This window comes from Caenorhabditis remanei, chromosome X (genome assembly GCF_010183535.1).
Source record: "Caenorhabditis remanei strain PX506 chromosome X, whole genome shotgun sequence".
Taxonomy (NCBI): Eukaryota; Metazoa; Nematoda; class Chromadorea; order Rhabditida; family Rhabditidae; genus Caenorhabditis; species Caenorhabditis remanei.
Window position 1 is genome coordinate 13,713,658 of NC_071333.1, and position 15,985 is coordinate 13,729,642.

General features: G+C 36.7%; 4 protein-coding genes across 4 annotated transcripts; all 4 read right to left on the bottom strand.

The window, feature by feature from the left end:
* Positions 1-308: 308 nt before the first annotated feature.
* GCK72_024717 (uncharacterized protein) lies at positions 309-647 on the bottom strand (the record flags this gene model as incomplete). Its single annotated transcript, XM_003118421.2, has 2 exons — positions 309-377; positions 429-647. 2 exons carry the CDS (start codon positions 645-647, stop codon positions 309-311), a joined length of 288 nt encoding a protein of 95 aa, XP_003118469.2.
* Positions 648-2,433: 1,786 nt separating this feature from the next.
* GCK72_024718 (uncharacterized protein) lies at positions 2,434-2,745 on the bottom strand (the record flags this gene model as incomplete). The annotated part of the gene is made up of 2 exons (XM_003117500.2): positions 2,434-2,499; positions 2,551-2,745. 2 exons carry the CDS (start codon positions 2,743-2,745, stop codon positions 2,434-2,436), a joined length of 261 nt encoding a protein of 86 aa, XP_003117548.2.
* Positions 2,746-5,438: 2,693 nt separating this feature from the next.
* GCK72_024719 (uncharacterized protein) lies at positions 5,439-5,648 on the bottom strand (the record flags this gene model as incomplete). Its single annotated transcript, XM_003117626.2, has 1 exon — positions 5,439-5,648. One exon carries the CDS (start codon positions 5,646-5,648, stop codon positions 5,439-5,441), a length of 210 nt encoding a protein of 69 aa, XP_003117674.2.
* Positions 5,649-9,755: 4,107 nt separating this feature from the next.
* Positions 9,756-10,073, bottom strand: GCK72_024720 (uncharacterized protein; the record flags this gene model as incomplete). Its single annotated transcript, XM_053736009.1, has 2 exons — positions 9,756-9,796; positions 9,884-10,073. 2 exons carry the CDS (start codon positions 10,071-10,073, stop codon positions 9,756-9,758), a joined length of 231 nt encoding a protein of 76 aa, XP_053579575.1.
* Positions 10,074-15,985: the final 5,912 nt, after the last annotated feature.

Below are 15,985 nucleotides of genomic sequence, written 5' to 3' on the forward strand. Positions count from 1 at the left end.
ATCTGGATAAAAATGATGCAAAAGTGGAAAGGGATCACAAAAAGATGATGACTTCGAACGAGAAAAGTGTTGGATCAATCAGGTACGCAAGAAAGTTTTTTGACGGGAAAAGAACAGGGAAGAATATAGGAGAGAATTGTATTGAGATAATTTCTGAGTTGTTGGTTTCTGGTTTTTGGTGATAATAGAATATAGTGAGAAACTGTGATGAGGGGGGGGGGGGGTGGAAAAAACAAATCAGACGGGAGAAAATAAGAACAGCTAAAGAACATAACTTTGCTTCCTGAATTTCTGTTGTTCCTCACACCTTAGAAAACCCCGCACATTTTCATATTTTCAGCGATTTTCTCGGCTTTCTTCTTATTCCGATCCAGTTTCTAAAATAAAGACTTGAAAGTTAGCATTTTATCGATAGTAATAAAGTTTACCTGCTGATCCGTTTCCGTGGCCTTAGAAGCCGGGAGGCTTTTAGATCTCTTCTCTTTTTTTGGTTTTTCCGATTTATCTCCTCTTTTGGAGAAGATTTTTTCTTCCTTCAATTGTTTTTCTTTCTTCTTATCCTTTTTCGTGTCTTGTTTCGAGGAATTTTTGGGTTGCTCTTGAGCCAGAAGCTTGCGGACCGGGGTTACCTGGCGGGAGCGTTGCATACTGGTTACAGCTGGATACAAGTGGAGTTTGATTAAATCAGTAAACGATTGTATACGTTCAGTCAAAACTGATAGCAGAACAAATAGAGGAAAAAAGAGAAGAACTATATTTCGAACGAAAGAAGGTGGACTAATGCTTTGGGATAGAATCCACTTATTTATAACTGCAAAATAGGATACTAGCAAAGTCAAGAAACTAAAACAGGCAAAACTTTCTTAGTGAGTGTGAGTCAACTATGTCAAGAGATAGCGAAAAATTGTGTGAGCAACGCACAGATATGATGATTATGTGCAATCCCCTAAACGGTTTGGTGTGTATCCGTTTAGAAACCGCCCACTTGATTTTCTATAATTGTATCGGTGAGGGGGAGAGAGGATGAGATGTATCAAGAATCACTCAAGATGTTACTTTTTAAAACTTGGAGTTAGTAGGTACTATTTTAGAAAAGCTGTTTTATACTTACAGTAAGAAGAAAAGCAATTTGTTTTTAAGAAAGAAATAGTTTTCAAACTAAAATTTCCCAATAAGTTTGATAACAAATAAAAAAGAGAGTAGATATCTGGAACTGTTAAGCGGATTGAGGCAGCCAAAAAACAGGTGAGTAGCTGGGAGGGCGTGGTTTGCCCAAACGCTCGCTTTGAGTGGAACGTGCCTCACTCAACTTTTTTTTGGAAATTGATCGATAAGAATGACACGGAAAACACCTTTTTAGTTGAATTCACTGACGAGATAAACGGTTGAAAGTTCCACATTTGTTGACTGAGGATTACAATTAATTATCATTACTGTGGGAAGTTTCTGTAGACAAGATCCGTGAAGAGGTTTGAAGATCTTTTCTTGCAAGATTTCTACCTTGAGAGCTATTAGAAGACTGATCTGTTATACATAAACAGAACTATGTGGGATTGCTTAAGATCAAGATGTCTAATGGAAACTACATAAGAAGACAGTGTTGGATAACTACAGTAAAACTGAGTCGAACTCAGATCACTTTTCACAGCAAACATGGTTTAACGTAGCTTTATGCTTGATAACTGTTGAATGAGTCAAAATCTAAAACTGAAGAACTACGGTAGCCTCCAGCATGACTGCAAAAGTTCAAACTTTTTCCACAATCTGGTCTTACATTAGAATGTTATATTACAGTAATCTTAATTTTCAATGTTTAGTCTGAATTATTTCCCCAAAATATTGTAATCACGGGTTTTTAAATTTCACAACAATTCACACGCAGTGTCAGAATCCCTGGAGTAATTGGTTACTTTCAATTACGATGATATTCTTGCTGACGTCGATGAGTCGTTGTGTTTGTTAGTTGAAAACAGACTATTTTTGAATATGAGAACTGACCCCGAATGATAGACCAAATTTACGTAGAATGATGCTATTGAAATATGGGTCAGAACATTGTATTGTGGTGATTAGAGAGGGAAGCATACTCAGGAACAATGTGAATTTCGTTATGATGCAAAAATTCAAGTCGTTTTGCTAGATTAACGGTTTTATTAATTTCTTTCAAGTTTTCAAATTACAATATTTTTCATTAGTTGAAAGAGATCAAGATTATCTATTTGAACCACAAAAGTGGCAAAGATGTTTTTAAGGGGAAACGATCGCGAAGAAAATGTGAAGGAATATTACTGAGTAAATTTTGGGGTACGTCAAAAATTGGAGAAGGTAAGAAACAGGGATAAGTGGTAGAAAAAACAAAGAGGGTGAGAGAAAAAGCAGACAGAATACATCTCTAGAAAAAGATGAAACTCGAAGACCATGTTGCCACAATCATCAATTCAGACCAAGCGTCTGAAATAGTTCGATGCATTCTTCCTCGTTTAGCTGACGATTCTTCTTCTGGAATAGAAAATTGAAGGTTCACGTAATATTGACTGTAATAAAGCTCACCTGTTTCTTGTCCTTCTTGGGGGGTTTTGGAGCCGGGAGACTCTTTGATCTCTTCTCTTGCTTTGATGTTTTCGGTTCTTGGCCGCGACGCCAGAAAACCTGGTCCCCTGGCTTGGCTTTTTCAGCTTTTTTTCCACCCTGCTCCGGTTTCTTTTTGGATGGAAGATTCGCCATTGGAGAAACAGATTTCTTCATTGTAAATTTGAATGTATTTGGATCGGGCTGTAAATTATTTTATACTACCAGTGAGAAATGATAGTAGAACGAGCATGCATAAGTTAAAAAACGGTTGAATTGTATTTCCAATGAAACCAGGTTTAAACTAGTAAGTAGGGATAAAAACCACCAAATCTGAAACGAAGTGATAATCGGAAAACGTTATGCGAAAAACTGCGACTGTTATAGCTTACCAGGTGAGAGTGAGTAAACACCAAGAAGTAATGATGATGACCAGTTCCCTAAACGGTTTATTGTATGTATTCCTAGAAACCACCCCACTTCTAGCAATATATGTATTGTTGAAGAAAAAAAATGAGATGAAATTAGTATCAATCAATATGCTAGTTTTTGAAACTTGGAGTTAGTTAGTAGGGTTCCAGCGGAGCTGACTTTCATAAAAAACAAAGAATTAAAAATAAACTCTTTCCGAAATAAGATATATAAACCCAATTAAAAAAAGAAAGAGAATGCGGAGATGTGTGGAACAGTGATGCGGATTAAGGCAGCTCAAAAACAAGTGAGTGGCAGAGGGCGTGGTATGCCCAAACACTCACTTTCAGTGGAACGTGTCTTATTCAACGTTTTTGAAATTTAATCGATAAGGATGACAAGGAAAACTGATTACATCTTCAAGTAGACTTCACTCAGAGAGAGGATTTTAAGAAATTGCCATCACAGTACAAATATTATGTAAAAAAAACTGTTGAAGAGTTTCTAAGATCTTCTTTTAGATCTTTACTACATTGAGAACTATTAGAAGAATGATTAGTAACTCATGAGCAGAACTATTACTCGTGCACTTGCGTACGATGTCTATTGCAAACTACAGAAGGAATTTATGTACTGCGTTATATGTTTTCTGTCAGATTAACTCAAACTCAGACACATTTTACAGCAACCATCTTACAATGGTAATCCACGAAATGTCCTTTTTCAAACAACTCTAGAATTCGGCGCCTTATACTCTTGAGTTCGTACTCTCCGAATCCAAAACTAAGTTCTGCTAAATCCTCCTTTGAACAGAGCTATAAACCGTCAAACTTTTCCTATGGTCAAGGTTTTCGTGACACGCGGTACGCTGGACGGTCTACCCAAACGTTTTCCTCAGTTTTTTCAATCATTGGTGATGTAGGGGTTAGGGGTCCAAATTATTGAGTCGTTCTAAACAGGTCACTTCGAGGATTTTCTTTGTTAAGTTTAAAGAAACTACCGCAGATATATGCTTGATGACAGTCAAATAGGTCCTGCTGTTCTGACCAATCTGACGCATCATCGTTTTTTTCCAAAATTTTGAACTACTGTAGCCCTACGCAGGCATTTTGCATGATTTATTTTCCTCCAGATCATGATTCTTATGAGCCCATGCTGTTTTGCAGTTTTCCGTAAGTAGTGATGAATGTCTCAGAGGCAACAGGTTATTTGCAAATATGATGATATCCTCTCTGGCCCCGATGAGTCGTCTTGTTTGTTAGTAAAAAACAGGCTATTTTTGAATATGAGATTTGATCCCGAAAAGTAGACCAAAATTGGGAAATGGTACTATTGAAAACAGAGAATCTTTGTATTGTGTTGTAGTGATATTAAGATTTTTGTTATGCAAAAATCAAGATTTTTTAGCAGAAAATATATTTTATTGGTTTTTCGATCGTTTTCATGTTTCAGCTTGCAGAAAGGAGTTAAAGAAAACAATAACAGAAATATCAAATCTGGCTGAATTCCAATACTGCTTCCTCTTTTTTTTCTTTTGTTCGAAGATGGAACATCGTTTTCACCAAGTTTGAGGCGTTGTTCTGTAAAACTAGGAGACGTACACGATGTTGAGAGGGCAATGAAGGTAGCGGTCGGAGACTGATCGCCTCTCAGAATAAATATAAAATCGTCCCTAATTAAAGTGTAATGCGGCATGTTTGTAATATAAGCAATGTTAGAAAGAACACAGTATCAGTGACCCGTTTATTGAACCTTCTTCTAGGGAATATCCTCGAAGAATAACCAAAATAGAGAAAGGGTGATAAAAAAGAGAATAAAAGAGAGCGTCGTGTCCTGAGGAGATGTTGAGTCGACGAAGTCAGGAAGACGAAAGCGGCGGGACTGACGGCGGGAAAAAAGAGACAAAAAGTCCCAAAAACCGGAAGTATATACTTTAGCCTAAGCTCTCAAACTCGCGCCAGATTCTGATGGCACGGGAAAATATAGTGCTAACATCAGAATCTCCTCAACAACTCTCTCCGTGCGATGACGGTCGGAGAAACGACCGTCGTCGGCGGGAAAACACGAACGAACTGAATTACTCTGGCCTAAAAAGGCTAACATGAGCAATAACACGCGACGCGACCGCTCGCGAGTGACGACATTGGCGTCTGCTTGCGAGAGAGCGTTGCGGACGAGAGAGTGTTGGGTTTATTGGAGCGCATTAGCTGAATTTGGAGTTTTTAGAGCGGTAATTTGAATTATAATTATTTATAATAAATTAGAATAATTTGTAATAAATCGATAGAACTCAGATAACTGAGAATAACGAAAATAATGAGAATATTGTTAATGAACAGATTGAATAAGAGGTTAATAAAAAAGGCTCCGATGGTCCTAGTTTTGTGGGGAAAACCAGAGGGGACCGTCGGATTGGCTTTGGTAGCCAAGTAAGGGGGTACCCAAAGGGGGATCCTTGGCTACACACGATTAGATTGGTTATTCATTACCGTGACAGGTTTCTGGTTTGTGTCAGTTGCTGGACCAGTTTGAGTTTCGATGACTGGTTTATCTGACGTTCCTGGAGTCCCGACAGAAGCAGGATCATTTCGAGTTTGTGGAGTTTTTTCCTCCCAAGTGTGTTCTTTTATTTTTCTCCACCTCAAATCCACTTTCGGCTTGTCGGACATTCTTGCCTTGATTGCAATGATACCTGAAAATTTATGTTTTTTTTGTTATTATGATCCGCAAAAAGATAGGGGAAAGAATAGGAATCAGTGTACAAGTAATCTCTATTCTTATCTCAAAAGTAAATGAAAGTAGGTTTCAAAAACTGTGAGGCATCAAAAATTGTAATTCACAAAAGACAAAGAGCATGAAAACCTTGCCCAGCTCACGCAGCAATGAGTGTAACTTTGCATACACAACTCTCCATGAATGAGTTGTGGGCGACCCTCTTCTTTGTGATTGGAGGAACAGAAGGGAAGGAGAATTGAAGTGAATTAGAGCTGACTCGCGAGATAAAATGCTTAGACACCGTAACATCCGTGATTGACAGCTTCTAAATTTGAGCATCACTGCATTATATCAGTAGTAACGAAAATAGAATCGAAGGTGGAAATTCTAATAGACGCGCACAATTAATGTGGACTGTTGTGTATGCATCTTTCTGTTTCGTTTCCGAAACCCCCTTTTTAAATAGTTTTGATATTCGTTTCAAGAAGACTTTCTTCTAGATGAGATGGTCCAGAAAGCTGACACATAACTACGGACTCTCTTTGAAGTGTTTGAATATTTAAATATAACGTCTTCAAAATACACGTAAGAAAATTCAAATGTCTAGAAACCGCCTACAGTAACCATCACACGTCACTTCCGTTTCGAACTTAATTCTTACGAGTTATTTTGATTAAAAGTTTTTCTAAAAACACAATTGCAGACTAATCTCAAGAGCAACTAATTAATAACTCAAAAGATGATATTTACTCCTACGTATGCGACATCACGTGCTGGTTCAAAACAGCTAATTTTTGTATCTGAGAACTGATCCCGAATAATAAATCAGAAAGAGAAAATGGTTAAGAGCTGGAAAATGGATAAAAATGGCCACCCTATTCATTGACGTTTTCCAAAAATAGTATTTTTTTCATGGAAGAAAGTCAGGCTTCTACAAAATTAGGAAGGATACACGTGGGTCATAGTTTTTAAATCTTTATAACATTTGGTGCTCTTATTTTCGTTTTGAGACCGTTTGGGATTCGCGGCTACTATAATTGTCTAGATCACATGATGTTTCCAATTCCATAAAGTCAAAAAATGTCTTTGTTTTAGTGCAGTGCTTTATATGAATAATTGAGATAAAAATTGGAAATTTTATGATTGCTGTAGAAGGGTGAACGGGACAAGGTACAGACGGTAGAAGGCAATCTTCGATATTGTAAAAGCAGACAGCAATGGAACTTTATTAATTTGAGTTTGGTTCTCTGAAAATTTTTTATTTGGTCTCCAATCACAATTCTGCATTGTGTCGGTGCTGGGTAGAATCGTGGTTTTCTGTTGTAATCAACGTTACGGTCATGTGCCGCTCATGAAATCAAACGGTAGGCTTCGAGCATCAGGTGGAGAAATACCGTAATCTTCTCTGAACATTCATATTTGTTTTTCATAAACTTATAAGTTTTAGTGTGACGCGAAGCCAACTCTTAACCGCACTTTCCCTTTTAATTTTTTGTCAAAACAGAGGCTATCAAAATTCGGTTTAAAATCTGTTTATCAAAAGTATTCTGGTCTTCCTGATATACCGTTAAAATAACCCTTCTACGAGAAACTAGTTAGCCACGATAATATATACACTGACATCTGTGAGTGAGCGTGCAATCTGTTAACATTATTTTTGAATCTAAAAACTTATCCTGAACTATGGATCGAAACGACGTAGAATCATGTAAGGTATGCGATTGAAACTACTCCTTATCTGCAATACAACTTGAACTATCTGGAACCTGAAACATGGACTCATAGAACCAAGAAAGTAGAGAAACTGGTTACGTGACACCTTTCTCGTATCATTCATCAACATAGTGGCAAAATGGACTGTTGAAAAACGTCGCAAGTGCAAAAGGTCGCAGAGGTGGAATCTGTATTCTCCTTGTTCCTACTGATGACACCCAGGTTTCGGAAATTAGGATTTTCCCATGTTTATTCTCTTTCAGCCTCAATTTCACATCCCTCCCCAAACTTTTTGTCAAATTACATAACATTGAGAAAAAGACTCAAAACCCATGCGCGTCGATCCTCAGGAGGATTACAGACGACTAGATGCCAAAAGTGAAAAACAACTCGAAATTCTTAGAATCTTTCAATTATCACACTAAACGGTATGACAATTCAAGAGATCAAACGCTCTGAAGAATTTTAGTTCCGGGTTGAGCAGAAGTAAACTGTAGTTGCGTGAGGTAGATGATTAGAAATTGTAAAAGTGCAGACGGTGATAGAGTTGTAACGCGCACTATGAGAACAAAGTGCGAAAGTATACTATCTTTTTCACAGTTGATGTTTTTCGTAGTATCTATCACATAAGTCCTCAAACTGAATGTCAGATAGAACGTGTTTGTAGCATTCCTCTTGCTCAAGAAAATTTGTCATCACAGTAAAAAATAGTCGTGGGAAATCTATCCGATCCAATTTTCAAATCTTTCGAATCGGAAGTCTCTCCAATTGTGTGTAATCATTCACCAATATATCTGTGGTCTATTAGCGATCTAGATTATAATTGTCGATCGCCTGATATTTCCAATTCCAGAAAGCCAAAGAATGTTTTTGTTTTAGTTGAGTGCTTTATTGGAATAATTGGGATAAAAAATGGAAGCGTTCATGACTGCTGCAGAAGTGAGAACGGGACAGGGTACAGACGATAGAAAGCAATCTTCGATATTGTGAAAGTCGATAGTAAGCAGCAATGGAAGTTGATTAACTTGAAATTGATTATCTGAAAATAATTTTATCTGGTCTCCAATCAACACTCCGTCGTCACCAATACTCCGTTGTGATCAACATTACGCTCATGTGCCGTTCTTGAAATCAACGGTATACATGGACTTTAGGTTCCTACCAGAAGGTGAAGAAAGACCGGAATCTTCACTGATGATTCTTTTTGATTATGAGCTCTGGTGTAACACGAATTTCTGTTATTTCCAACCGCACTTTGCTCTTTTAATCTATTCGTGGAAGCAGATGCTATGTTCAAACTCTGTTCTTCAAAGATATGATGATAGAGAGTCTTTCCGACACGTCTTGAGAATTACTCTTCGATAAACAACTAATTACCCGCAATCGAAAAACATTCCACATACAACTTGAGCTTTCTGTAACCTGAAATTAAAGCTTGCGAAACCAGGAAAATAAAAAAACAAGTTACACGACACTCTTCTCATACAAATCATCTAAAACTTAATAGTTGCGGAAGTGGCTGTTGAAAACGTCAACAGTCCAAAGTGTGGCAACGGTGGAATCTGTATTGCTTCTGCCTTCTTGTTCCGACTGATGACACTCAGGTTTTGAAATTTAGGATTTTCCCTATTTTACCAGTGTTTCTCCTGCCGTTTTGTGCTTACGGAGGACACCCAGGTTTTCAAATTTAAGGCAAATTTCAGAAACCCTATTTGGTATTCTTACAAAAATGAGTATTTCTCTGAGCTCCTGAAGTCATTTGATAGTCTGAAAGTGTGTGAGGATTGAGAAAAAGTAAGACGTTTGCTTTCCTACAATTTTTCTTTCTTTCTCTCTCTTATTTGTAGGAAACAAAGTTTCAACAAAAAAAGAATCTGTATCATGTCATTTCCTGTTTCAAACTCTATTTCCGTTTTCTCTGATATTAATCATGCGTCCCGTTATATTTCAGAAGACGAGAACCCACATCAGCTGAGCTCTCAGGAGAGACTGATACCCTTAATTACGCCGATAACCACGTTAATGTCAACAGACGAATTCTTAGAATAACAAGTTGTTTGCTAGTTGGAAGACATGATTTTTCCCCAGAAGATGATGTAATCGTTGAAAACTCTAGTCGTAGCGATCTGCTAACTCCTCCCGGCCAAATTTGAGTTGATCCGTCTGAACCCGCTTCTTTTAGTTGTTCAGCTCTGAAACGTTTTCAAAAAGAAATGGTTTTGCTTAATAAGTATTTATTCGCTTCTTCTGATTTATAAATAAATTGAAAAAAAGAAGATTTTAATAAACGTAAGTGTATGGTATGAAGATAGATAGTGTTGATCAGTTACGTGTTATCGTGACGGTCTTTAGATCCGTGACCACATTTGAACATTCGATTTTTTTCCTCCTGAAATTAAAGAATCACATAGTTTAGTAAAGATTTTATTCCTATTCTGAGTTCAACTAAATTATCATTTATAATTCATTCACATACCTGATTCAATAGTTGCTGATGGCTCCTGTGGTCCTTTTTGAGTGACGACCGGTTGCTTAATGGCGACTTTCTCTGTTTCCTCTCGTCTTGGCTGCTGGGAGTATACTGGTGGAGGCTCGAAAGAAGTTGTTTTGAAAACATGATGAACATTTGAATAGGATTGGTCTTCGGCGGATTCGACACACCCCATCTTGCTATTGTGCCAGAAAATTACTAAAACAAAATATATGAGAGGTTTTATAGTAAAAATTCCCTTGCTTTTAACTCCGCCCATTTTCAGAGAGCTTTAAGGCTCCTCCCATATTTTTAAAGCTTATCGATGGCGAGAACAAAAAAGACAGAGTAGGTGCTTATTAAAATGGAAAGAGAGGAGAGTGCACGAAAAATGTGTTCTTGGTGAAACACACACAATCACAGAGACTATGTAGAAGTAGGAATTCAAAGTGAGAACAAAAACTTTGAGTTATCTTTGGGAGCATACTAGTATTGTATGAAATAGATTATGTGTTATATATGTTTGCAATAACCCTTAATAATATGAACAAAAACGAAAAAGCCATTCCAAATTACAATTAGAAGACAATTGAAAACAAAAGAAAGAGCTGTTGATGAACTCGATAACGCCCTAGATGCAGAAAGATCCTCATTTCTTTAGTAATTAATCCCCAACCTTGAAACATTTTGTTAAAAAACTGGTTAATGAAATACGGTAGCCATGCTCGTCATTCTCAAGTTTAAACTCTGTTTTTCCAAATTCTATTGATCAGAAATCTCTTCAACCACACGATACCAAACAGATCCCAGGAGCATCCAATTAACTTTTCATATGATGTTATTCACATCGTCGTCTATGAAAACTTGTGATAGTTGAAAACAGGCTATTTTGGAACTCAAAAACTGATCCCGAACTATAGATCAAATGATGTAAGATGATGTGATAAATGAATGAATGGTCCAATTCGAGGAATCTAAGAGAGTTTAAAGTAGAGTACTGCTTGTCAGAAAAATAGACATTTGTCACGGTATGAGTTTATATATCCCGCCACAGTCGGTAAACCGGAAAATTGTATTTTTCTTGTCTATCGAAACTTACTCAAATTAGAAAAACTATAAATCGTATTTTAAAATTATTTATTGAGATAACAAGAGATGAAAAAGATAATGAAAATTTTTTTATTGATGTGCTTTTATGAATTACAATTAAAGATAGAAAAGTAACAAAATTCTAAAAATCGCATACAATAACTAGTACACGTCACTCCTAACATCATTCGTTCCAATTTTTTTTCCAAAACTAACCACTAAAAAAAATGAAATTTACTCCTACATTTGTGACATCACGTGTAGGTTGAAAACTGCCTTATTTATATCTGAGAACTAATCCCGAACAATTTATCTGAGCAAAAACGGTGTAAGGCTAGAACATGGACGCCCCGCTATTATTTCGAGTTTCTAAAACTTTAGTTTTTGTTTAAATAAATTCACGCTTTAATGGAGGTGACACTTAGGGCTATAGCGGTATAACATTTGGTGCATTTCTGGCCGTTTTTGAGACCGTTTGGAATGCGCGAAATGAGAACGCAGGGATGTCTCAATGCGCTCTATGATGTTGTAGTTGTCCTCTTATACCACGGTTGTTGGCTCTAAGTAGCCAACTAACAACGACTATAACTGCCTAGATCGCCTGATGTTACCAATTCCATAAAGCCAAAGAATGTTTTTGTTTTAGTTCAGTGTTTTATTTGAATAGTTGGGATAAAAAATAAAAATTTATGGTTGTTGCTGAAATGAAAACGTGGCCGGGTACAGAAGATAGAAGGCAACCTTCGATATTGTAGAAGACGATAGTAAGCAGCAATAAAAGTTGATTAATTTGAGTTAGATTCTCTGAAATTGGTTTTATTTGGTCTCCAATAACAATATGTATTGTGGCGGTGCTGGATGGGACCATGGTACTCCGTTGTGATCAACGTTACGGTCATGTGCCGTTCATGAAATCAACGGTATACATGGACTTTGAGGAGTAGGCCGAGAAATACCGTGATCTTCTCTGAAGATTTCCTTATATTATGATTTTTGGTGCAACACTTCGAAAACTCCCAATCAATACCATGATAACTTTCCGTTACTCCCATTCGCGATTCTTCTATCAAACGTTTTCATTCAAAGCGGCTAGCAAAATTCGGTTCAAAGGGAGACTGCGGTATTCCAAAATCGAGGCTTTTTATATGAATCGACTCAGAATTTTGTAGAAAATAGAAAAGTCTCTTGGAGCCGAATTAAAAATTAACCTAAAACTAGTTATGAGGTCTCAAAGTGTCAAAAAAGGATTCTCTGGCATGGCATTTTTTCATTGTATTTCAATGTAAAATTCTCTCGCCGTGCAATTTTACGTTGAATTGCAGAGGAAAAGTATGAAAAGGGTTTTGGGCTTATTTTCGGACCTGGCTCCAAGAGACTTTTCACTTTTCTAAAAAAAAGTTGACTAAATTCATAAAAACGTTGAGTCGATTTTTGGAATACTGCAGGCCCCCTCTGTTCTTCAAAATGATTCTGATGGAAAGTCTTTCTATTTAATTGTTAAAATAACCCTACTAAGAGCATCTAATTAACCACGATGATATATCCACTGAGGTTTGTGCGTGAGCGTGCAAGCTGTAAAAATAATTTTTGAATTTAAGATCTGATCCGAAACTATTAATCGAAACAAAGAAGAATGATGTCAGACAAAAAAAAATCAGGAAAATAGAGAAACTGGTTACCTGACACCTTTCTCAAAAAATTCATCAAAATTTAATACTTGCAAAATTGGCTGTTGAAAAACGTCGCAAGTTCAAAGTGTAGCTGTTGTGGAATCTGTATTCCTTCTGCCTCCTTGTTCCTAATGATGACACCCAGGTTTTGAAATTTAGGATTTTCCCATTTTCATTCAATTTCAGCCTTAATTTCACATCCCTATCTCTGCAAACCTGAAAATCACCTATTTCTCGTAGGTCACTCATTTTTATTCACTTTCATTCTCAATTTCGCATCCCTCTCCGATCCTTTTGTGAAATTTTATAACATTCAAAAAAAGAAAATGTGACTAGATGTCAAAAGTGAAAAACAACTCGAATCTCTTAGAATCTTTCAATTATCACACTAAACGGTATGACAATTCAAGAGATCAAACGCTCAGAGGAAATTTAGTTCCGGGTTGAGCAGAAGCACACTGTAGTTGCGTGAGATAGATGATTAGAAATCGTAAAAGTGCAGACGGTGATAGAGTTTTAACGCGCACTATGTGAACAAAGTACGAAAGTATACTAATTCTTTGTAATGATGATGATCAGTACTTCTAAAAGTACATTACATTTTCGATCCGTTGAAAATATTCCAATTAGTCACACGCATAGCTTTGAGAAAGAAACAAGTAAAGAGATACGTCATTTAAATGAATCCTGTTGAAAAATTTTATTGATTTCTAGATTTAGAAAAGTCCTGTTTTTAGGAATGTCAATTATAATTTCGTTGATTTCTAACCCGGGAGGATTCAAACCCGCGTCTACTGAAGAGAACTTCAGACCGGGTATTATAGACTACTACATCCTCTGATCGACGAGTCTATCCGGTACCGACACAGATAAGAATGGTGGGGAAAGATAATTTCAAAAAAAGTACCCTGTTTTTAGAAATTTCAATTCTAGTTTTATTGATTTCTAGATTTAGAAAAGTCCTGTTTTTAGGAATTTCAGTAATAATTTCGTTGATTTCTAACCCGGGACGATTCAAACCCGCGTCTACTGAAGAGAACTTCAGCCCGGGTATTATAGACTACTACATCCTCTGATCGACGAGTCTATCCGGTACCGACACAGATAAGAATGGTGGGGAAAGTTAATTTCAAAAAAAGTACCCTGTTTTTAGAAATTTCAATTATAATTTTATTGATTTCTAGATTTAGAAAAGTCCTGTTTTTAGGAATGTCAATTATAATTTCGTTGATTTCTAACCCGGGAGGATTCAAACCCGCGTCTACTGAAGAGAACTTCAGACCGGGTATTATAGACTACTACATCCTCTGATCGACGAGTCTATCCGGTACCGACACAGATAAGAATGGTGGGGAAAGATAATTTCAAAAAAAGTACCCTGTTTTTAGAAATTTCAATTCTAGTTTTATTGATTTCTAGATTTAGAAAAGTCCTGTTTTTAGGAATTTCAGTAATAATTTCGTTGATTTCTAACCCGGGACGATTCAAACCCGCGTCTACTGAAGAGAACTTCAGCCCGGGTATTATAGACTACTACATCCTCTGATCGACGAGTCTATCCGGTACCGACACAGATAAGAATGGTGGGGAAAGTTAATTTCAAAAAAAGTACCCTGTTTTTAGAAATTTCAATTATAATTTTATTGATTTCTAGATTTAGAAAAGTCCTGTTTTTAGGAATGTCAATTATAATTTCGTTGATTTCTAACCCGGGAGGATTCAAACCCGCGTCTACTGAAGAGAACTTCAGCCCGGGTATTATAGACTACTACATCCTCTGATCGACGAGTCTATCCGGTACCGACACAGATAAGAATGGTGGGGAAAGATAATTTCAAAAAAAGTACCCTGTTTTTAGAAATTTCAATTCTAGTTTTATTGATTTCTAGATTTAGAAAAGTCCTGTTTTTAGGAATTTCAGTAATAATTTCGTTGATTTCTAACCCGGGAGGATTCAAACCCGCGTCTACTGAAGAGAACTTCAGCCCGGGTATTATAGACTACTACATCCTCTGATCGACGAGTCTATCCGGTACCGACACAGATAAGAATGGTGGGGAAAGTTAATTTCAAAAAAAGTACCCTGTTTTTAGAAATTTCAATTATAATTTTATTGATTTCTAGATTTAGAAAAGTCCTGTTTTTAGGAATGTCAATTATAATTTCGTTGATTTCTAACCCGGGAGGATTCAAACCCGCGTCTACTGAAGAGAACTTCAGACCGGGTATTATAGACTACTACATCCTCTGATCGACGAGTCTATCCGGTACCGACACAGACAAGAATGGTGGGGAAAGTTAATTTCAAAAAAAGTACCCTGTTTTTAGAAATTTCAATTCTAGTTTTATTGATTTCTAGATTTAGAAAAGTCCTGTTTTTAGGAATGTCAATTATAATTTCGTTGATTTCTAACCCGGGAGGATTCAAACCCGCGTCTACTGAAGAGAACTTCAGCCCGGGTATTATAGACTACTACATCCTCTGATCGACGAGTCTATCCGGTACCGACACAGATAAGAATGGTGGGGAAAGTTAATTTCAAAAAAAGTACCCTGTTTTTAGGAATTTCAATTCTAGTTTTATTGATTTCTAGATTTAGAAAAGTCCTGTTTTTAGGAATTTCAGTTATAATTTTATTGATTTCTAGATTTAGAAAAGTCCTGTTTTTAGGAATTTCAGTAATAATTTCGTTGATTTCTAACCCGGGAGGATTCAAACCCGCGTCTACTGAAGAGAACTTCAGCCCGGGTATTATAGACTACTACATCCTCTGATCGACGAGTCTATCCGGTACCGACACAGATAAGAATGGTGGGGAAAGTTAATTTCAAAAAAAGTACCCTGTTTTTAGAAATTTCAATTCTAGTTTTATTGATTTCTAGATTTAGAAAAGTCCTGTTTTTAGGAATGTCAATTATAATTTCGTTGATTTCTAACCCGGGAGGATTCAAACCCGCGTCTACTGAAGAGAACTTCAGCCCGGGTATTATAGACTACTACATCCTCTGATCGACGAGTCTATCCGGTACCGACACAGATAAGAATGGTGGGGAAAGTTAATTTCAAAAAAAGTACCCTGTTTTTAGAAATTTCAATTATAATTTTATTGATTTCTAGATTTAGAAAATTCCTGTTTTTAGGAATTTCAGTAATAATTTCGTTGATTTCTAACCCGGGAGGATTCAAACCCGCGTCTACTGAAGAGAACTTCAGCCCGGGTATTATAGACTACTACATCCTCTGATCGACGAGTCTATCCGGTACCGACACAGATAAGAATGGTGGGGAAAGTTAATTTCAAAAAAAGTACCCTGTTTTTAGAAATTTCAATTCTAGTTTTATTGATTT